At 48.4% G+C, this 22,131-nt stretch overlaps 1 protein-coding gene across 1 annotated transcript; it reads left to right on the top strand.

Moving 5' to 3' along the window:
- Positions 1-1,690: 1,690 nt before the first annotated feature.
- LOC144507629 (DDB1- and CUL4-associated factor 15-like) lies at positions 1,691-19,199 on the top strand. The gene is made up of 7 exons (XM_078234784.1): positions 1,691-1,809; positions 9,271-9,368; positions 11,149-11,293; positions 13,813-13,919; positions 15,544-15,680; positions 15,782-15,952; positions 18,367-19,199. The coding sequence occupies exons 1-7, from the start codon at positions 1,735-1,737 to the stop codon at positions 19,197-19,199; spliced, it is 1,566 nt and encodes a 521-aa protein (XP_078090910.1). The 5' UTR covers positions 1,691-1,734.
- Positions 19,200-22,131: the final 2,932 nt, after the last annotated feature.

Here is a 22,131-nt window from a genome sequence, read left to right as displayed (position 1 = left end):
CTGGTTGGAGTTGGTTGGAGAACCTCCACATTGACGGCACAGTGGTTAGCACTGCTGCCTCACAGCGCCAGGGACCCAGGTTCGATTCCCGGCCTTGGGTCACTGTCTGTGCGGAGTCTGTACGTCCTCCCCGTGTCTGCGTGGGTTTCCTCCAGGTGCTCCGGTTTCCTCCCACAGTCCGAAAGACGTGCTGGTTAGGTACATTGGCCATGCTAGGGGGGACTACGGGGTGTCAGGGGGACTAGAATCATAGAAACCCTACAGTGCAGAAAGAGGCCATTTGGCCCATCGAGCCTGCACTGACCACAATCCCACCCAGGCCTTACCCCCACATCCCTACATATTTACCCTGCTAACCCCTCTAACCTATGCATCTCAGGACACTAAGGGGCAATTTTTTTTTAAGCATTGTCAATCAACCTAACCCGCACATCTTTGGACTGTGGGAGGAAACCGGAGCACCCGGAGGAAACCCACGCAGACACGGGAAGAGAATGTGCAAACTCCACTCAGATAGTGACACCAAGCCGGGAATCGAACCCGGGGTCCCTGGAGCTGTGAAGCAGCAGTGCAATCTCAGACTGTGCTACCGTGCCACCCTAGCTACTGTGTTTACCCCAGTCCCACCCGCGCTTATGGAGGGATAGGGCCTGGGTGGGGAATGTGGGTTGGTAGTCATTGGTCATGGGCATTCAGCCTCTGACCTTCGGGTAAGCGTTCTCCAAGGCAGCCTTCACGACACACGACAGCGCAGAGTCGCTGAGCAGAGACTGATAGCCAAGTTCCGCACACATGAGGACGGCCTCAACTGGGATCTTGGGTTCATGTCACACTATCGGTAACCCCCACAGCTTGCCTGGACCTGCAGAATCTCACTGGCTGTCCTGTCCGGAGACAATACACATTTCTTTAACCTGTGCCTAATGCTCTCTCCACTCACATTGTCTGTATCTTTAAGACTTGATGAGCTGTAAAGATTCACATTTCAATCAGTATTCTGTAACTTGAGTTTGTGTCTGTGTGTGCCTTGTTTGTAAGAAGGCTAACAACACCAGGTTAAAGTGCAACAGGTTTATTTGGTAGCAAAAGCCACTAGCTTTCGGAACAGGCTGTTCCTTCGTCAGGTGGGTGGGAGTGGACGAAGGAACAGCCTGTTCCGAAAGCTAGTGGCTTTTGCTACCAAATAAACCTGTTGGACTTTAACCTGGTGTTGTTAAAACTCTTACTGTGTTTACCCCAGTCCAACGCCGGCATCTCCACGCCTTGTTTGTAAGCAGATATCTACTCCATCTGATGAAGGAGCAAGCGCGCTCCGAAAGCTAATGGCATTTTGCTACCAAATAAACATGTTGGACTTTAACCTGGTGTTGTTAAAACTCTTATTTGTGGGGGTTGGTGCAGACTCTGATGGGCCGAATGGCCTCCTTCTTGCGCTGTGAGGGATTCTATGATTGACATTGGCCCTGTGGGGCGCTGCAGCGCGCCTCCCATCCTGCAGAGGGCGCTAACCTAGCATCCCCGGGGAGGAGGGGGGGAGGAGTTACCGCCAACGCCGCCTCTCAACCTAACTCGCTAGGGGTCGCGTTGATTGACGTGAGGGTGGGCCAATGGGAGGCGGCGCTGGGGAGGGGGCGTAACCAATGAGGTGGAGGAGGAGAGGTGGGCGGGGGGAAAGCTGAGGCCGCCAGCAGGTTGGGTTGCGCGGCGGGAGGGAGGCGGGGAGCTGAGGACAAGATGGCGCCGAGCTGGAACAAGCGTCCGAGCGGCAGGAAGAAAGGCAATGTGCTGAGGAGCTTATACCGGCTGAAGGTACTGGGGAAGGGCGGCAGGACAGGCTGGGTTAACACCTCCTGACGCCAAAGGTGCCTCTTGCAGGGTGGAAACCCCCCTGAATAAAGCGGTTAAAACAGGCTTTGGGGGGGAATAACCCCCAGCAACATGTTCAGCAAATGACCCCAAAATATAATAATTTATCACTTTCCCATATTGACCAGGACAACTTAACCCGGCTTTTATTCACTGCCAATCTCCAGCAGCAGCCATGAGCTGTGGTCACCCATCACCAGTGTGTTGTGTTATAATGATTTATTTCAGCTGCTCCAATTCTATCCCATTGCAGAATCCATCCTCCCAATTGCTGCCTCAGTGAAAGGTTGTCTCTCCCACTGGCTTCTAGCTCCCAATCCCTCCCAGTGCACGCTCTACCCCCCCCCCCCCCCAAGACTTTGCCCTGCTGGTAAATACCTTTGAAATTGCACCGAAATTTAGAATTGGTATTGGCCCGTGAAATTCCTTTGTCTCCTTGGTTTAAAATTGCCCATTTCTCTCCCCTCCCTCCTCCGCACCGCCTTTTATTTGAGACATAGGAGCAGGAGGAGACCATTCGGCCCTTTGAGACTGCTCTGCCATTCGTCACGATCGTGCCCGATCGTCCAGCTCAATAGGTGGCACAGTGGGTTAGCACGGCGGCCTTGCAAGTGCCAGGAACCCGGGTTTGATTCCCGCCTTGGGGGGGGGTCACTGTCTGTGTTGGAGTCTGCGCGTTCTCCCCGTGTCTGCGTGGGTTTCCTCCGGGTGCTCCGGTTTCATCCCACAGTCTGAAAGATGTGCTGGTTAGGGTTCATTGACCCAAACAGTGGCGACTGGGGGAATTTCACAGTAATCTCATTGCAGTGTTAATGTAAGCCTTCCTTGTGACTAATAAATAAACTTTAATCCTGCTTTTCCCCCCCATAACCTTTGATCCCATTCGCCCCAAATGCTATACCTAACCGCCTCTTGAATGCATTGAAAAGGATTTGCAATTGGTGTCCTTGTAACATTGATGTTTAATGTTGTGCTCTGATTCCCTCTCCCTCTCTCTCTTTCTTCTCCCCACAACATTTTTTATTGCAAACCCTGTTATGTCAGGGATGGAGTCTGGTCTGGATGCTGCTGTTTCCAGCTCTCTTGATGGGAGGCACGGTGGCTCAGTGGCAGGGACCTCTGGTCACTGTGTGGATCATAGAATCCTGCAGCGCAGGAGGAGGCCATTCGGCCCATCGGGTCTGCACCGACCACAATCCCACCCAGACTCTATCCCCATAACCCCATGCATTTACCCTAGCTGGTCCCCCATCACTAAGGGGCAATTTAGCATAGCCAATGCACCCTAACCAGCACATCTTTTGGACTATGGGAGGAAACTGGAGCACCCGGAGAAAACCCACACAAACACGGGGAGAACGTGCAAACCCCACACAGACAGTGACCCAAGCTGGGAATCGAACCGGGTCCCTGGCACTGTGAGACAGCAGTGCTAACCACTGTGCCACCCAGTTTGCAAATTCTCTCCGTGTCTGTGGGTTTCCTTCTGGTGCTCTGGTTTCCTCCCACACTCCAAAGATGTGTGGGTTAGGTTGATTGGCCATGCTAAGTTGCCCCTTCATGTCAGGGTAAATACATGGGCCTGGGTGGGATTGTGGTCAGTGCTAATCATGAGGGGCCAAATGGCCTCCTTTTGCATTGTCGGGATTCAGTGATTCACAAGTTACAGTCTGTTTCATTATCCAAAATCTTTTTTTCTGTTACAGGATGTGGGTGTCACTGCCTAGACCAGCATTTATCATCCACCCCTCATTGCCTTTGAGGAGGTGGTGATAGCTACCTTCTTGAACCACTGCAGTCCATGTAGAATAGTTACAACCACGGTGCAGTTAGGTAGGGATTTTGACCCAGCGACAGTGAAGGAATGGCAATATAGTTCCAAGTCAGGGTTGTATGTTGATTGGAGAGGAACTAGCAGGTGGTGGTGTCCCCATACATCTATTTCCCTTGTCCTTCAGGTGTTAGAAGTTATGGGTTTGGAAGGTGCTGTTGAAGAAACCTTGGTGAGTTGCTGCAGTGCATCTTGTAGACGGTTCACAAGCTGCCACTGTGCGTCAGTGGTGGAGGGAGTGAATGTTTAAGGTGATGGAACAGGTGCAAATCAAGTGGACTGCTTTGTCCTAGATCCTGCTGAGCTTAAACATAGAATGCTGGAAAATCTCAGCAGGTCTGACAGCACCTGTGGGGAGAGAATAGAGCCAACATTTCAAGTCTGGATGACCCTCCGTCAGAGCTTCTTGTGTTGATGGCGCTGCATTCATTAGGCAAGTGAAGGGTATTCCATCACACTCCTGACTTGTGCCTTGTAGATAGTGGGCAGGAGGTGAGTTCCACTCTGCAGTTCCCAGCCTCTGATTTGGTCTTGTAGCCACAGTATTTAAATGGCTAGTCCAGTTCAGTTTCTGGTCAATGGTAATTCCCAGGGTGTTGATAGTGGAGGATTCAGTGATGGTAATGACCTTGAATGTCAATGGTCAGACTCTTTCGTTGGAGAGGGTCAATGTTTGACACTTGTGTGACAGAAATTTTACTTGCTGCTAATCAGCCACGTCTGAATATTGTCTCGGTCTTGCTTTAGGACACAGACTGCTTCAGTATCTGAGGAGTTGTGCAATGTGCTGAACATTGTGCAATCATCAGTGAATATTCCCACTTCTGATTTTATGATGGTAGGAAGGTGACTGATGAAGATGGCTGGTCCTAGGACACTAGCCTGGGGTCTCGTGCAGTGATGTCCTGGATCTGAGATGGTTGAACAAAGAAAATTACAGCACAGGAACAGCCCCTTCAGCCCTCCGACCATGCTGCCTGTCTGAACTAAAACCCCCTACCCTGCCGGGGACCATATCCCTCTATTCCCATCCTATTCATGTATTTGTCAAGACGCCCCTTAAAAGTCATTTGATTGATATCCTTCAACCACAGCCACCTTCCTTTGTGCTAGTAATTACTCCAACCAGTGGAAAGTTTTCCCCTTGATTTGATTTATTATTGTCACATGTATTCATATACAGTAAGAAGTATTGTTTCTTGTGCGCTATACAAAGCATGCTGTACATATAGAATGAGGTGAAAATGCCGGCATTGGACTGGAATGGGCACAGTAAGAAGTCTCAAGATACCAGGTTGAAGTCCAACAGGTTTATTTGAAATCATGAGCCTTCGGAGCACTGCTCCTTCATACAGGAGTTGGAATGTCTTGTTGAAGTTGTACAAGACATTGGTAAGGCCACACTTGGAATACTGTGTGCAATTCTGGTCACCCTATTATAGAAAGGATATTATTAAACTAGAAAGAGTGCAGAAAAGATTTACAAGGATGCTACCGGGACTTGATGGTTTGAGTTAGAAGGAGAGACTGGATCGACTGGGACTTTTTTCCCTGGAGCGTAGGAGGCTGAGGGGTGATCTCATAGAGGTCTATAAAATAATGAGGAGCATAAATCAGCTAGATAGTCAATATCTTTTCCCAAAGATAGGGGACTCTAAAACTAGAGGGCATAGGTTTAAGTGTCCAGAGGAGCAATTTTTTCACACAGAGGGTGGTGAGTGTCTGGAACAAGCTGCCAGAGGTAGTAGTAGAGGCAGGTACAATTTTGTCTTTTAAAAAGCATTTAGATAGTTACATGGGTACGATGGGTATAGAGGGATATGAGCCAAATGCGGGCAATTGGGATTAGCTTAGGAGTTTTTTTTTTAAAGGGCAGCATGGACAAGTTGGGCCGAAGGGCCTGTTTCCATGCTGTAAACCTCTATGACGGCACGGTGGGTAGTACTGCTGCTTCACAGCTCCAGGGACCTGGGTTCGATTCCCGGCTTGGGTCACTGTCTGTGTGGAGTTTGCACATTCTCCCCGTGTCTGCGTGGGTTTCTTCCGGATGCTCCCAAGATGTGCGGGTTAGGTTGATTGGCCATGTTAAAATTGCCCCTTTAGTGTCCTGAGATGTGTAGGTTAGAGGGATTCGCGGGTAAAATGTGTAGGGATATGGGGATAGGGCCTGGGTGGGATTGTGGTCGGTGCAGACTCGATGGGCCAGATGGCGCCTCTCTGCACTGTAGAGTTTCTATGACTGACTCTATCAGCTGACTCACCTGATGAAGGAGCAGTGCTCCGAAAGCTCGTGATTCCAAATAAACCTGTTGGGCTTTAGCCTGGTGTTGTGAGACTTCTCATTGTACATGTAGAAGGAAAGGGGAGAGTGCTGAATGTTTTATTACAGTCATAGCTAGGGTGTCGAGAAAGATCAACTTAATGAGCTAGGTAAATTCAAAAGTCTGACAGCAGCAGGGAAGAAGCTGTTCTTGAGTCGGTTGGTACGTGACCTCAGACTTTTGTATCTTTTTCCCGACGGAAGAAGATGGAAGAGGGAATGCCCGGGATGCGTGGGGGGTCCTTAATTATGCTGGCTGCTCGATCTCCATACCATATTCCCACTTTGCCCTAGACCTTAAGAATGTAGAAATCTCTCTATTACTTTCTTTAAATATATTCAGTGACTTGGCTTCCACAGTCTGATGCTGTGTATAGAATTTCACAGGTTCACCACCCTCTGAGTGAAGAAGTTTCTCCTCATCTCAATCCTAAATGACCTACGCTGTATCCTGCGCCTGTGACCCCTTATTCTCAACCCACCCAGCCAGAGGAAACAACATCCTGGCATCCAGTCTGTCCAGCTCTGTCAGAATTTTATACATTTCAATTCCATCCCCCTCTCATTCTTCTAAATTCCAGTGAATACAGGCCCAGTCGCTCCAATCTCTCTTCATAAGACAATCCTGACGTCCCAGGAATCAGTCCTTTGCTGCACTCCCTCTGTGGAATTACATCCTTTCATAGATAGGGAGACCAAAACTGCACACACTACTCCAGGTGTGGTCTCACCAAGGCCCTGTACAGCAGCAGCAAGACATCCTTGCACTTGTGCCCAAGTCTTCTGGCAATGAAGGCCTTGTAAGCAGCAGCTTTATTCCACGAGGTGTGGGGGGGGGGGGGGGGGGGGGGGGGGTTGGATTGTGTGGTTTAGTCACACTGTCCTATTCCTAATTGTTGCATCACATCATCCTTGTTAACTTGGCTCAGTTGGAAATCTGGATGGAATGTCTTGTGGGATTGAGTCATAATGACACAACTCGAGTTGGCTAACATTGCTTTGCAGTAGCACATTACCTTTTCTCTTAACCAGTACCAACCGACATGAGTTTACTTGGCTGGTTATTGGTGTCGCTGCTGTTTAGTGGGCTGTTGTCGATGTAGAATGGTCGCCGTGTTTGCCTCTGCGAGAAGTGGCTGCATTTCGGAAAGGAATTCACTCTGTAACCTGCCACAACAATACAGTTGTTCGGGACTGAATAGTGCAGTAAACGTGTTCACCTCTGGAACCAGGGTTTAATTATGTAAAAGTATCTTCTGTGTAAAATGAGTTTGGGTAGTTTCGGTGTACATCCTAATGAATATGCAGCTGTAACACAGAATTGTCTTGTCCCTAACTTAGTATGAATTGGCACTGGAATTATATGGTGTGAAAATGGGAGAAATGCGATGTGTCAACAGTTAAGAAGGAGACATGTTTGCCCTGGACTGCAATTAGCAGCCTTTCCCCTGGTTTTAGTGGCTATGACTCATCTTTCATTCCCTCCCCCTGCAGTATAAATATCTCCCACTTTCTGTGCCTTTTAGCTTTGACAAAGGGTCACCCGGACTCGAAACGTCAGCTCTTTTCTCTCCTTACAGATGCTGCCAGACCTGCTGAGATTTTCCAGCGTTTTCTCCTTTGGAGACATGTTTGCATTTGGTCTTCAAGTGTGCGCCATTTTTAAAATTCAAGTTTAAGAGCAGGAGATTTCTTTCTGGTGTCCTGGCCAATATTTATCTCGGCCAATTCACTAAAACAGATTATCTGGTGGGTATCACATTGCTGTTGTGGGAACTTGCCGTGCAAATTGGCTGTTCTCTTTCCTACGTTACGTCAATGTAATAGTTAGGTGCATTGGCCGTGCTCAATTCTCCCTCACCAGATTCTCATCATTCTTAAACCAGGTTTAATAAGCTCGGCAAATAAAGACATTAACAACCGGAAATTGTATATTGTGACACTGACTTTGATTTGATTTATTATTGTCACATGTATTAGTATACAGTGAAAAGTATTGTCTCTTAGGCGCTATACAGATAAGACGTACCGTACCGTTCATAGAGAAGGAAAGGAGAGAATGCAGAATGTAGTGTTACAGTCATAGCTAGGGTATAGAGAAAAATCAGCTTAATATAAGGTAGGTCCATTCAAAAGTCTGATGGCAGCAGGGAAGAAGCTGTTCTTGAGTCGGTTGGTACATGTCCTCAGACTTTTGTAGCTTTTTCCCGATGGAAGAAGGTGGAAGAGAAAATGTCCGGGGTGCGTGTGGTTGCTTGATTATGCTAGCTGCTTTTCTGAGGCAGTGGGAAGTGTAGACAGAGTCAATGGATGGGAGGCTGGTTTGCGTGATGGATTGGGCTACATTCATGACCCTTTGTAGTTTCTTGTGTTCTTGGGCAGAGCAGGAGCCCACACGAAGCTATGATACAACCAGAAAGAATGCTTTCTGTGGTGCATCTGTAAAAGTTGGTGAGAGTCGTAGCGGACATGCCAAATTTCCTTAGCCTCCTGAGAAATAAAGGCGTTGGTGGGCTTTCTTAACTATAGTGTTGGCATGGGGTGACCAGGACAGGTCATTGGTGACCTGTTAAATGTTGGTGAATCTGGTGAATGTTTCATGACATTGGGATGCTCTCAGGGTTTACACTCACTCATTAAATACATATATTAAAAGTTGAGGTTGTAAGGATCTTTCTGGTCATTCCTGAATTCTCAGGAGTGGATGGACAATCTGATCTGAATCTCAACTCAGCTGAATGGTGGGGCAAGTTTCCAGTTATTGCAGCCCTTCTGGCAGTTTACAATTATACAATTGGATCATTGTGAGACTGTAGTTAAGGGCGGCACGGTAGCACAGTGGTTAGCACTGCTGCTTCACAGCTCCAGGGCCCCAGGTTCGATTCCCGGCTCGGGTCACTGTCTGTGTGGAGTTTGCACATTCTCCTCGTGTCTGCGTGGGTTTTCTCCGGGTGCTCCGGTTTCCTCCCACAGTCCAAAGATGTGCGGGTTAGGTTGATTGGCCAGGTTAAAAATTGCCCCTTAGAGTCCTGGGATGCGTAGGTTAGAGGGATTAGCGGGTAAATATGTGGGGGTAGGGCCTGGGTGGGATTGTGGTCGGTGCAGACTCGATGGGCCGAATCGCCTCCTTCTGCACTGTAGGGATTCTATGATATCAAAACCATTTGAACCCAGTCCTTGTCCAATCGAATGCCCGTTGTCACATGGTTCTTACTTTGGCCGCAAACAGATATGTTACCTTTTTCTCTCGCAGATAACTGGCCAGTTCTCACACCGAATGTTCCAAAACTTACCTCCCATTCTCTGTGTGCCCCTGAAGAACATCGTGGATGATGATTTCTTACTAGCTGGGTATGTAAATCGTTTCCTGAATTGACGGATATTTTAGTTCCAGTTACAAGAGTTTCATTTATTCATTGATTTAACTGGAGAAGAATGTTGGGCCCCAAGTCATTGCTGCTATTGTGTGGGGGAATTTGTCTGGGACATTGCATTGTCCTCCACAGGCATTAACCCTTCATTTTAAACAGCTTCATGACAGTTCTGAAATAGAGGAGAGAGGGTTTTTCAAACAAGTGCATTGTCTTCTGCTCCAGAATCCCATTGTATAATGTACAAACCCAGACCCCATGTGAATCTACTAGTCTCTCTGGTATTTAGTTCTTAACATCACAATTAATTTTATCACATGGCGTTAATGTTTTAATTTATTGAGTGGGACCCATTGAAATCGCAGAGGTAGCATGCAATATTGCCATTTCTATATTTCGCCTAACAAATCTCTCCAAAGCTGCTTTCTGGTTTGGTGACAAGAAACAGCCTGATAGTCTACACCTTGCATTCCGGTGCTTGTGACACCATCACAGTCTGCTGCTTGTACGTTTACACTCGCACATTCTAATTCTGACCTCCTGTTGGTTTCATCTGACTCTGTTCCTCTCGATGGGGAAATGTTTGTTTGAAGCGCTGAGCTATTTCCCTTGTAGCTCAGAGAATTTAGTTAATAGGCAAAGGAGGAGGCTATTCAACCTCGAGCCTTTTCTGCCATTCAGTTGGACCTTGGCTGACCTGGTAAAGCAAGCCTTGCAGTTCAGCAAGATGCCAGTTTCAATTCCTGGTCTTTGGTCCAAATTGAGTCAGTTGAACTCATTGGGCTGCAGTACGGAAACTGGAAAAGGGCTCAGTTCCCCTAAGTTAGAGAGAGGGGGCGGCACTGCTGCCTCACAGCGCCAGGGACCTAGGTTCAATTCCCAGCTTGGGTCACTGTCTGTGCGGAGTCTGCACATTCTCCCCGTGTCTGCGTGGGGTTTCCTCCGGCTGCTCCAGTTTCCTCCCACATTCTGAAAGACGTGCTGGTTAGGGTGCATCGTCCATGCTAAATTCTCCCTCTGTGTACCCGAACAGGTGCCAGAGTGTGGCAGCTAGGGGATTTTCACAGTAACGTCATTACAGTGTTAATGTAAGCCTTACTTGTGACAAATAAATAAACTAACTTTATTTTGTCTGTGCAGAGTCTGCACGTTCTCCCCTGTGTCTGCGTGGGTTTCCTCCAGGTGCTCCGGTTTCCTCCCACAGTCTGAAAGACGTGCTGGTTAGGGTGGATTGGCCGTGCTAAATTCTCCCTCAGTGTAACCCGAATAGGCGCCAGAGTGTGGCGACGAGGGGATTTACACAGTAACTTCATTGCAGTGTTAATGTAAGCCTACCTGTGACACTAATAAATAAACTTAGACTCAACTTTTCCTAATACACAGTGCAGTGACTACTGAAGGGGTACAGGCACTTTACAGTGGATGAGGATAGGATTAGCTTCAACTGTTATGTACTAACTGCTCCCCCTCCGCCCCCACATTATGGGAACGAGAAAGGACAAGAAGTGGGGTCTCGCCTGATTCCCTGGGCAAAGTATCAAAGGCAAACTGGGTGCATGGAGCTGTCTGAGAAAACATCTAGAGAGGGAGAGAAAAATTAGACCGCACCCCCCAAAACAATAATGCTGGAATTTAATGAGTGAATTTCACATATATCTGAATGTTTTGCTGAATTTTGCAGTTCTGAAAATGTCTGAATTAACCAGGAAATGTTACTTCAACTTCCAACCGTTCAGTCAGTTCCTTTTCTCTCGCCACAGCCACATATTCCTTGGCTTTACGAAATGTGGTAGGTACGTGCTGTCCTACACCAGGGACGTCCCAGAGCAGGATATTGACGAATTGCCATACTACGTGTATTACCTGTACTGGTGGAAGTTCAACATCCACGACAAGTTGAAGAAGGTGAGTACCAAAGGTTTCATTGTGATTAGTGACTGCTTCGGATTCCAGTGGCTAAACACGTCCTTGGTGAACATCGTCCCTTTTCTTTCTCGCTGACCGTGTTGCGTTGTTATCGGTTTTTAGCTTCCCAACAACAACTTGCATTGAGAAGATCAAGAAGGCAAATGGGATGTTGGCCTATATCGCATGGGGGATAGAATGTAAAAGCAGAGATGTCTTGCTGCATCTGTACAGGGCATTGGTGAGGCCGCAGCTGGAATACTGTGTGCAGTATTGGTCCCCTTATTTGCGGAAGGATATATTGGCCTTGGAGGGAGTTCAGAGAAGGTTCACCAGGTTGATACCAGAGATGAGGGGTGTTGATTATGAGGAGAGACTGAGCAGATTGGGTTTGTACTCGTTAGAATTTAGAAGGCTGAGGGGGGAATCTTATAGAGACCTATAAGATAATGAAGGGGCTGGATAGGGTAGAGGTGGAGAGATTCTTTCCACTTAGAAAGGAAGCTAGAACTAGAGGGCACAGCCTCAAAATAAAAGGGGGTCAGTTTAGGACAGAGTTGAGGAGGAACTTCTTCTCTCAGAAGGTGGTGAATCTCTGGAATTCTCTGCCCACTGAAGTGGTGGAGGCTACCTCGTTGAATATGTTTAAATCACGGATAGATGGATTCCTGATCGCTAAGGGAATTAGGGGTTATGGGGATCAGGCGGGTAAGTGGAACTGATCCACTTCAGATCAGCCATGATCTTATTGAATGCGGGGCAGGCTCGAGGGGCTAGATGGCCGACTCCTGCTCCTATTTCTTATGTTCTTATAGCGTCTTTCATGTATTAAAAGTTCCCGAAGCGCTTCACAGGAGCGATGATCAAACACCGTTTGATATTGGGCCGCATGGGATGCTAAGACAGGTGATGTGAGACTTGGTGGGAAGATGAGTTTTCAGGAGTGTCTGAATGGAGGAGAGTGAGAGAGGCTGAGGGGTTTAGGGAGTGAACTCCAGATGCTGAGAACACGACTGTCACTGTTACAGCAATGGGTGTGTGTTGAATCTGGAGGAGTGGAAAGATCTTGGAGGGTTTTGAGATTGGAGGAAGTTGCAGAAGTTGGGAGTGAAAGGAAGTGGTGCCCTCCCTCTGATTCTTTCTGGCAGGGGCTAGTCATAGAGTCAGAGAGGTTTACAGCATGGAAACAGGCCCTTCGGCCCAACTTGTCCATGCCACCCTTTTTTTAAAACCCCTAAGCTAATCCCAATTGCCCGCATTTGGCCCATATCCCTCTATACCCATCGTACCCATGTAACTATCTAAATGCTTTTTAAAAGATAAAATTGTACCCGCCTCTACTACTACCTCTGCCAGCTTGTTCCAGACACTCACCACCCTCTGTGTGAAAAAATTGCCCCTCTGGACACTTTTGTATCTCTCCCCTCTCACCTTAAACCTATACCCTCTAGTTTTAGACTCCCCTACCTTTGGGAAAAGATATTGACTATCTACTTTGTCTGTGCCCCTCATTATTTTATAGACCTCTATAAGGTCACCCCTCAGCCTCCTACGCTCCAGGGAAAAATGTCCCAGTCTATCCAGCCTCTCCTTATAACTCAATCCATCAAGTCCCGGTAGCATCCTAGTAAATCTTTTCTGCACTCTATCTAGTTTAATAATATCCTTTCTATAATAGGGTGATCAGAATTGCACACAGTATTCCAAGTGTGGCCTTACCAATGTCTTGTACAACTTCAACAAGACATTCCAACTCCTGTATTCAATCTTCTGACCGATGAAACCAAGCATGCCGAATGCCTCCTTCACCACTCTGTCCACCTGTGACTCCACTTTCAAGGAGCTAGGGAACATGTACCCCTAGGTCTCTTTGTTCTGTAACTCTCCCCAACGCCCTACCATTAACTGAGTAAGTCCTGCCCTGGTTCAATCTACCAAAATGCATCACCTTGCATTTGTCGAAATTCAACTCCATCTGCCATTCGTCAGCCCACTGGCCCAATTGATCAAGATCCCGTTGCAATTGGAGATAACTTTCTTCACTGTCCACTATGCCACCAATCTTGGTGTCATCTACAAACATGCTCCCTGTATTCTCATCCAAATCATTCATATAAGTGACAAAATAACAGTGGGCCCAGCACTGATCCCTGAGGCACACCGCTGGTCACAGGCCTCCAGTTTGAAAAACAACTCTCTACAACCACCCTCTGGCTTCTGTCAAGAAGTCTGCTTATGTGAGTCACCCATAACTCATACACAGGGAGGGGTAGAGGGTGGTGCCGGGTGGATTAGGAATTACCCTGTCGCTTGTTAACTTAAAGGAGGAAGTCCCTTCCAGTTCAAACAGATACAAAACATACTTTGTCTCACAAACTTCTATATGTGGGTGCAGGCACACACGCATCCACGTGCGCACTCAACTCGCTCGCATGCTCACTCGCGCTCGCACGCACTATATTTATACTCGGATTTAGTTGGATACTCTTGTTTTTTAATCCCTTTTTGTTGAACTTTAGGTGAGGCAAGTGCACCTCTTCAAAGATCAGGAAGTGTACAGTGACTTGTATCTGACAGTGTGTGAATGGCCAAGCGATCCCTCAAAGCTTATTGTATTTGGCTTCAAGTAAGTATTCATAGCAGCGGTCGGAGCCTATTCAGCCCCTGCAGCTTCCCCCCCCACCCCCCACTTTGTGTGAAGAAGTGCTTCCTGACATCACCCCTGACTAACCCAGGTCTACTTTTAAGGTTGTGCCCCCTTGTTTTGGACTTGTCATCACCAACAGGGGAAATAGATTATCTTTATTTATCTACCAAACCCCTTCAATCTAACCATATCGATTCATTAATCTCTTATATTCAAGGGACTAGAAGGCCTGTGGAATCTGTCCTCTTGATTTCACTCTTTTAGCCGTGCACTGCAGCCCCTCCAAGGCCAGTATATCCCCCCTGAGAGCCAGTGTTTCAAACTGAATGCAATGCTCAAAATACAAACAGAAAATGCTGGAAACACTCAGTGGGTCTGACAGCATCTGTGAAGAGAGGCAGAGAGTTAATGTTTCAAGCCTGTATGACTCTTCTTCAGAGCTCTTGAGTTTTTCCAGAATTTTCTGTTTTTATTTAAGCTCCAGGGCAGCACAGTGGTTAGCATTAATGCCTCACAGCGCCAGGTACCCTGATTTGATTCCGGCCGTGGGTCACTGTCTGTGTAAAGTCTGCACGTTCTTCCCGTGTCTGTGTGGGTTTCCTCCGGGTGCTCCAGTTTCCTCCCACACTCCAAAGATGTGCAGGTTAGATGGATTGGCCATGCTAAATTGCCCCTTGATGTCCCAACATGTGTAGGTTAGGGGGATTGGCCATGTTAAATTGCCCCTTGGTGTCCCAACATGTGTAGGTTAGGGGGATTGGTCATGCTAAATTGCCCCTTAATGTCCCAACATGTGTAGGTTAGGGGGATTGGCCATGCTAAATTGCCCCTTGGTGTCCCAACATGTGTAGGTTAGGGGGAATAGTGAGATAATATATGGGGTTATAGGGAAAGGATCTGGCTGGGTTGCTTTTTCAGAGAGTTGGTGCAGACTCAATGGGCCAAATGGCCTCCTTCTGCATTGTAGGAGTCCTATGATTTCCATCATCCGCACTATTTTGCAATACTCAAAATGTCTGATTTGATATAAATGGAAATGTTCTTTTAAGTAGATCAGTGTTCCTATCCTGTTGAATACTTTCCTCTCTGAAGCCCCTGCAGCAAAAGTTGCCGAGATTTGTAGTTGGTTGTCTAATGGGTTCAGTGGGTAGCACCCTCAGCACTGAGTCAGAAAGCTTCGAGTCCCAATCGAGGGGATGAGCACAAGAATCCACTGAGTCATTAAACCACAGCTCCAGCCGTTTGATATTGAAGCATTTATCTGAAGGAGGATGTTACTCCTGTGCCCTATTCAACACCTCTTCCTGAACCAACAACGCCTCAAATGAATGAATTTGTTGTTTGCTATTTGTAGGATCTTCTTGTTCTGGTATCCTTTTTAAAATGCCACCCCCCACCCACTTTTTATTTCCTCTGTGCTGCAGATTCTTTTCCACTCCCAGCTGCTAGGAGATGTGTGGGTGACTCACTTCTGCTTGCTGTGTGTGTTAGTCCCAGGATAGGGAGGAGCCTTTGCTCCCTCTCCAGCAAAGCTGTTTCCTAATAGAATATTTTCACCTGGTTATTTGAGAATGTGATTGAGTTTGTTTTTTTTTTAATCCAGCATTCGCTCCGTGAATGATCTGCTGATAAACATGGTGATGAGCGATGAAAATGACAGAGACATTTATATCACAACAGTTGCTACTCCGCCATTTGCATTCTGTCCAGACTGTAAGGACATGGCTTTGCTCAGCACAGGTACGACAGAATAAAACTTTTCAGAGTGCGCGCGAGTCAGACAAGATTTGTATTACTTCACATTGCACAGACCTAACTTGCTGCTGTTGTGTGCGTTACAGATGAGCAGAATTCTTACTGTCTCCAGCATGGCTTCATGTTTCACACAAAGTACCAGGTGGTGTATCCCTTCCCCACGTTCCAGCCTGCGTTTCAGCTCAAAAAGGACGGAGTGGTGTTACTCAACACCAGCTACTCACTGGTAGCCTGTGCAATATCCGTAAACACAGCAGGTAATCCCCTCTCTGGCTGCTCATTTGGGAACATAGTTAGAACGTGTGAGTGGGCTTAGAGAAGGGGGGATATTTGGTTCATGTTATTTTCACGCAGGCAGGAATATGCTCATTCTCCCTCTCACCCCCCCCTTCACTGGAGCAGCCAATTGCTTTTCATCTCCACTGCTAGATCTGGGCACTAAAGTATGGGTCAGCCGTGACTCAGTGCTAACTCTGGTCCCTCCACGTCAAAGCTATAGTTCAGAAAGCTCACCAACGCCTCTACTTTCTCAGAAGGCTAAGGAAATTTGGCATGTCAGCTACGACACTCTCCAATTTTTACAGATACACCATAGAAAGCATCCTTCCTGGTTGTGTCTCAGCTTGGTATGGCTCCCCTGCTCTGCCCAAGACCGCAAGGAACTACAAATGATTGTGAATGTAGAATCATAGAAACCCTACAGTACAGAAAGAGGCCATTCGGCCCATCGAGTCTGCACCGACCACAATCCCACCCAGGCCCTACCCCCACATCTCTACATATTTTGCCCACTAATCCCTCTAACCTACACATCCCAGGACACTAAGGGGAAAATTTAGCATGGCCAATCAACCTAACCCGCACATCTTTGGACTGTGGGAGGAAACCGGAGCACCCGGAGGAAACCCATGCAGACACGAGGAGAATGTAGACACGAGGAGAATGTCGCCCAGTCCATCACGCAAACCACCCTCCCATCCATTGACTCTAACTACACTTCCCACTGCCTCGGCAAAGCAGCCAGCATAATCGAGGATCCCACACACGCCGGACATACACACTTCCACCTTCTTCCGTCAGGAGAAAGATAAAAAATCTGAGGTCGCATTCCAACTGACTCAAGAACAGCTTCTTCCCTGCTGTCGTCAGACCTTTGAATGGACCTACCTTATATTAAGTTGATCTTTCTCTACACCCTAGCTATGACTGTAACACTAAATTCTGCACTCTCTCCTTTCCTTCTCCCCTGTGTACCCTATGAGCGGTATGCTTTGTCTGTATAGCGCGCAAGAAACAATACTTTTCACTGTATATAAATACATGTGACAATAATAAATCAAACCTTTAGAAGATCATAGGTTAAAGTCCCACTCCAGAGCATACAGTCTAAGCTGACACTGCCTGTGCACCACTGAGTGGTATTGAGGTTGCTGTCTTTTGGATGAGATATGAAAACATTGACAGGGTCCCTCTTCTAACTTAGATCTCATAGTATTATTGAAAGAACAGAGAAATTCTCCCTGGTGTCCTGGGCAATGTTTATCCATCAACCAACATCACCTTTCTAAAAACGATAATGATCACATGACTGCTTATGGGAACTTGTTGTGTATAAATTGGCTGTTGCATTTCCTGTGATACACCAGCAACTACCTAGCTAAACATTGTAAAATACGTTGCGATGTTCTGCGGTTGTCAGAAGTTTGATTTAAATGTAAGGATTATAACGCTTGGCAGAGGAGCAACACAGCCGTTTATTCTTGATGTACTGATACCTTTCCACTCCCTCAGAATCATAGAATCCCTACAGTGCAGAAGGGAGGCCATTTGGCCCATCGAGTCTGCACCGAGCACAATCCCACCCCAGGCCCTATTCCCGTAACCCCCACATGTTTACCCTACTAATCCCCCTGACACCAAAGGGCAATTTAGCATGGCCAATCCACCTAACCCGCACATCTTTGGGCTGTGGGAAGAAACCGGAGCACCCGGAGGAAACCCACACAGACACGGGGAGAATGTGCAGACTCCGCACAGACAGTGACCCGAGCCGGGAATCGAACCCGGGTCCCTGGCGCTGTGAGGCAGCAGCGCTAACCACTGTGCCACCCTTGATCCCCAATACTTTACAAATTTTCTCCCTAGTTACACAATATCCAGATATAAATAGCATCTCTCCCTGTTGGGCATTGTAACCGTGTCCTGTCATGTCCTTGCTCTGTGCTCACCCTCTGTCTTCTTACACACAGTTCCATCAGAGTCACTGGAATTCCCATCTCTAACCCATTGGGATTAATTGTAGCCACATTGAACTAACGTTAGGTGACTCAGCTTTGATGGTGACATTCAGCTAGAGATCTTTCTGTTTGAGAAAAGCAATGGGCAGGGAAGGAGCAGCTAGTCTGTTAAGCCTGCTCCATGTTTGTGCTACTGGAGAATCATTGTCCAGAGTCCTCCTGCTGTTCTCTCGCTGGAGCATGGAATCTCCAGGGAAGAGGCAAATAACCAGAGCAAAACCTCAGGACTGACGAGGGGGAGAATTCCTTTCAGGGCAATTGGAACCAGCCCAGAACATCTGATCCATAACAAAACCTCTGCACAATCTTAACCAGCTGTCCTTCCAATACGGATTTGTCTAATCGCTATTCCCTTTTGGTTTTCTGTGTTCCAGGTGAGAAAGGACAGATTCTGTACAGCAAGAGCAGTGAAAACGCTGCACTCCCAGGCCACTGTGAGCTGGATCCCAGTCTTATTTCACCAGCCATGGATAGTGTTATGTCCAGTTGTCAGCGATATGAAGGTGCGAATTATCCTTCATCCAGCCACGGGGCGCCAGACTTGCACAAAGCTGACGCAGCCGCCGGCGCGCGCGCTGAAACCTGCCCCGAGGAAATGCTGAGCTGGGAACTTGCGAGCTGGAAGCAGGCTGTCCTGGCAGCGTGTCACCCTGCCCAATGTGACCAGTCCTCCGCCACGGGTAAAGCCAAGGAGTTTGCTGCAGACATTTTCAGGCGGGCTCTAGCTGCTACAAGCTCCGCAGAAGCTCGGTGTAATCTAAACGACGCCATATCCAAACCAAAGGAGGACGCCCGACCTGGGCCACCCACAGAAGACTGCCACAAAGCCCTCGGTACACAAGGACGCGAGACATCGGATTCCACGCACACCTCTTGCTCTTCCGGGACCACATTAGAGATACAGTGTTCCCGTTGTACTGCGGAGCCCACCCATTCTACCTTGAACTCCGAGTATTCACAGTCACTTGTATTAGGGTGCACCTGTACCGCACCAGGGAAACCTACACTGGATAACAATGTTCCATCAACTGCTGCTAAACTGAAGACTGGAGTGGCAAACGAGCTGATTCCGAGTGAGTCAGCCGCAACGGACAGCACTGCCAGCCAACCGGAAACTGCACAGACAGACCCCGCTTACGTGAACTACATAAAGCTGCACTATGTTCTGGAACCTTCTGGCATGGCTGCAGATGATGATGGTGAGTGAAGCAGCAATGCGAAGAAATTGGTCGCGCCTCCATCTTTGGTTGTCGGTGTGCTTGCTTGCTTCGGAATTTGCAATAATCGGGTGACGCTGCGTTGGCCTTGGCTGCTTTCTTTTCCGGAAGGCACTTTGCTCGATCCTTCCTGTGTGACGTGCCCATTTTCACCAAGCAAAGCGATTGGCAGAGAACCCGTTCCCAGGTCCTCACACCCTTCACCATGGTGTTGGATCTTGGATGGTGTTTGAAAAACGGCAAGTTTGCCCTTTGGTAATTGTGACCATTAATCAAATCCCTCATTTTTAAGTCTGTTTTTCGCCCAGTTAAATCATCACCATTGTTCAGTATCACCCATCCCTGAGGGTGGCACGGTGGCCCAGTGGTTTGCACTGCTGCCTCTCAGCGCGCAGGGGCCCAGGTTCGATTCCCGGCTCGGGTCACTGTCTGTGTGGAGTCTGCACGTTCTCCCTGTGTCTGCCTAGGTTTCCTCCGGGTGCTCTGGTTTCCTCCCACAGTCCAGAGATGTCCGAGTTAGTTTGATTAGCCATGCTAAATTTTCCCTTAGTATCCCGGGATGTGTAGGTTAGAGGGATTAGCGGGGTAAAAATGTGGGGTCGTGGGTGAGGGGCTGGGTGGGATTGTGGTTGTTGCAACCTCGATGGGTCGAACGGTCTCCTTCTGCTCTGTAGGGATTCTGAGTCAGAGGGCTGTGTGTTGAACCCTGATTCCAGAGACTTGAAGATATAATCCAAGATGATACTTCAGTGTGGTATTGCGGTCGTGCCAGATTGTCAGAGGTGCTGTCCTTTTTTTAATTCATTTGTGGGACATGGGCGACGCTGGCAAGACCAGCATTTATTGCCCATCCCTAGTTGTCCTTGAACTGAGTGTCTCGCTGGGCCATTTCACAGGGCAGTTGAGAGTTAACCACATTGCTGTGGCTCTGGAGTCACATGTAGGCCAGACCGGGTAAGGACGGCAGATTTCCTTCCCTAAAGAGACATTAGTGACTCAGATGGGATTTTCCAACAATCGACAATAGTTTCATGGTCAGTAGATTCTTAATTCCAGATGCTTTTTATTAAATTCAAATTCCACCATCTGCCGTGGCGGGATTCGAACCCGGTGAGTTTCTGGATTAATAATCTAGCGATAATACCACCAGGTCATTTTACCCAGACCCCCTCCCCCAGTGAGGCAGTTAACTGGGATCCTGTTCAGGGGGACATTGAAGACCCTACAGCACTTATTTTCAGTCAAGCGACAGTGACCTTATGGGACGCCTTCAGTATCATCAAAGCACGTTCTGACTCAAAATCCCACAGCTGTTTATGGGATCTTGCGCTGTACAATTTGATGATCATGTTTCTCTACAGTAGTGCGGTTTAAGTTCTTCATGCACTCTGATTCACTCTGGGATGTCACAAGTGTTATGTTGACATAATGGTAAGCACTGCTGCCTCACACTGCCAGGGAGCTGGGTTCGATTCCCAGCTTGGGTCACTGTCTGTGCAGAGTCTGCACATTACTCTCTCTCCCCCCCCCCCCAATCCCCTGGTGTCTGCGTGGGTTTCCTCCAGGCGCTCCGGTTTCCTCCCTCACTCCATAGATGTGCAGGTTAGGTGGATTGACCATGCTAAATTGCCCCGGAGTATCAGGGGAATTAGCAAGGTAAATACATGGAGTTATGGGGATAGGGCCTGAGTGTGCAGGCCGAGTGGCCTCTTTCTGTACTGTAGGGATTCTATGGTTGAAATGCAAGTCACTTCTTTAGACGTGTGGATAAGGTACATTTATTCGTAGTCAGTTACTGAATAGCCCCACTCAAGGCAGACTCTTTCTTCCAGAGCCCCAGCATTCTCTCTCTTGAAGTTAGATCTTAGAAAGTCCAGAATGGTTTTTGTTAAATGATTTATTTTAAAGTTTTTGTGATGATCAAAGTGCTGCAGATGGAGATATTTCTCCTCGGTGACCACGGGTGAGCTTTGAGTGAGACTAGGCAATGTTATCGAACTCCTGTTTGCTGTGTGCAGCCAGCATGTTGCACTGCGCGGCCTCTTAAAGGTTGACGCGCTGCCACAAGGGGAGCATTGTTGGTGGACAGTCTACTCCCCATGTAGAATATTCCCAGTTACTGCGTGGCCACACAGCGAGGGGGAACATCGCTCAGAAATGTGTCGAAAGCTCCTCCTATTGCAGCAATGATCTTGAATGAGATTGTCTATCTGTCGTTGAGCTGGGAACAGTTTTGTGTTCATCGGTGAACCTGGGGAGATAGGCCAAATCCCTTCAACAATCACGGGCAAGCAACATTCATCCTGTCAGACTGAATACTGGCCTGAACTTCAAAAGCCAGTCATTTCGCCCACTCTTTCCGTCGATCCCAGACCAGATCTTGCGGTCCCAAGATACCTGATTCTGATGTCTGTCTCTCCCTCCTGTTTCTCTCCCCCCCCCCCCACTCTTTCCCCCCCCCCCCCCACTCTTTCCCCCCCCCCCCACTCTTTCCCCCCCCCCCACTCTTTCCCCCCCCCCCACTCTTTCCCCCCCCCCCACTCTTTCCCCCCCCCCCACTCTTTCCCCCCCCCCACTCTTTCCCCCCCCCACTCTTTCCCCCCCCCCCACTCTTTCCCCCCCCCCACTCTTTCCCCCCCCCCACTCTTTCCCCCCCCCCACTCTTTCCCCCCCCCCCACTCTTTCCCCCCCCCCACTCTTTCCCCCCCCCCCACTCTTTCCCCCCCCCACTCTTTCCCCCCCCCACTCTTTCCCCCCCCCCCACTCTTTCCCCCCCCCACTCTTTCCCCCCCCCCTCTTTCCCCCCCCCACTCTTTCCCCCCCCCACTCTTTCCCCCCCCCACTCTTTCCCCCCCCCACTCTTTCCCCCCCCCACTCTTTCCCCCCCCCACTCTTTCCCCCCCCCCCCTACTCTTTCCCCCC

The sequence above is a fragment of the Mustelus asterias genome, chromosome 19, assembly GCF_964213995.1.
Source record: "Mustelus asterias chromosome 19, sMusAst1.hap1.1, whole genome shotgun sequence".
Lineage (NCBI taxonomy): Eukaryota > Metazoa > Chordata > Chondrichthyes > Carcharhiniformes > Triakidae > Mustelus > Mustelus asterias.
Note: the sequence above shows the minus strand (reverse complement) of the source record. Positions and strands in the feature narration are given on the sequence as shown.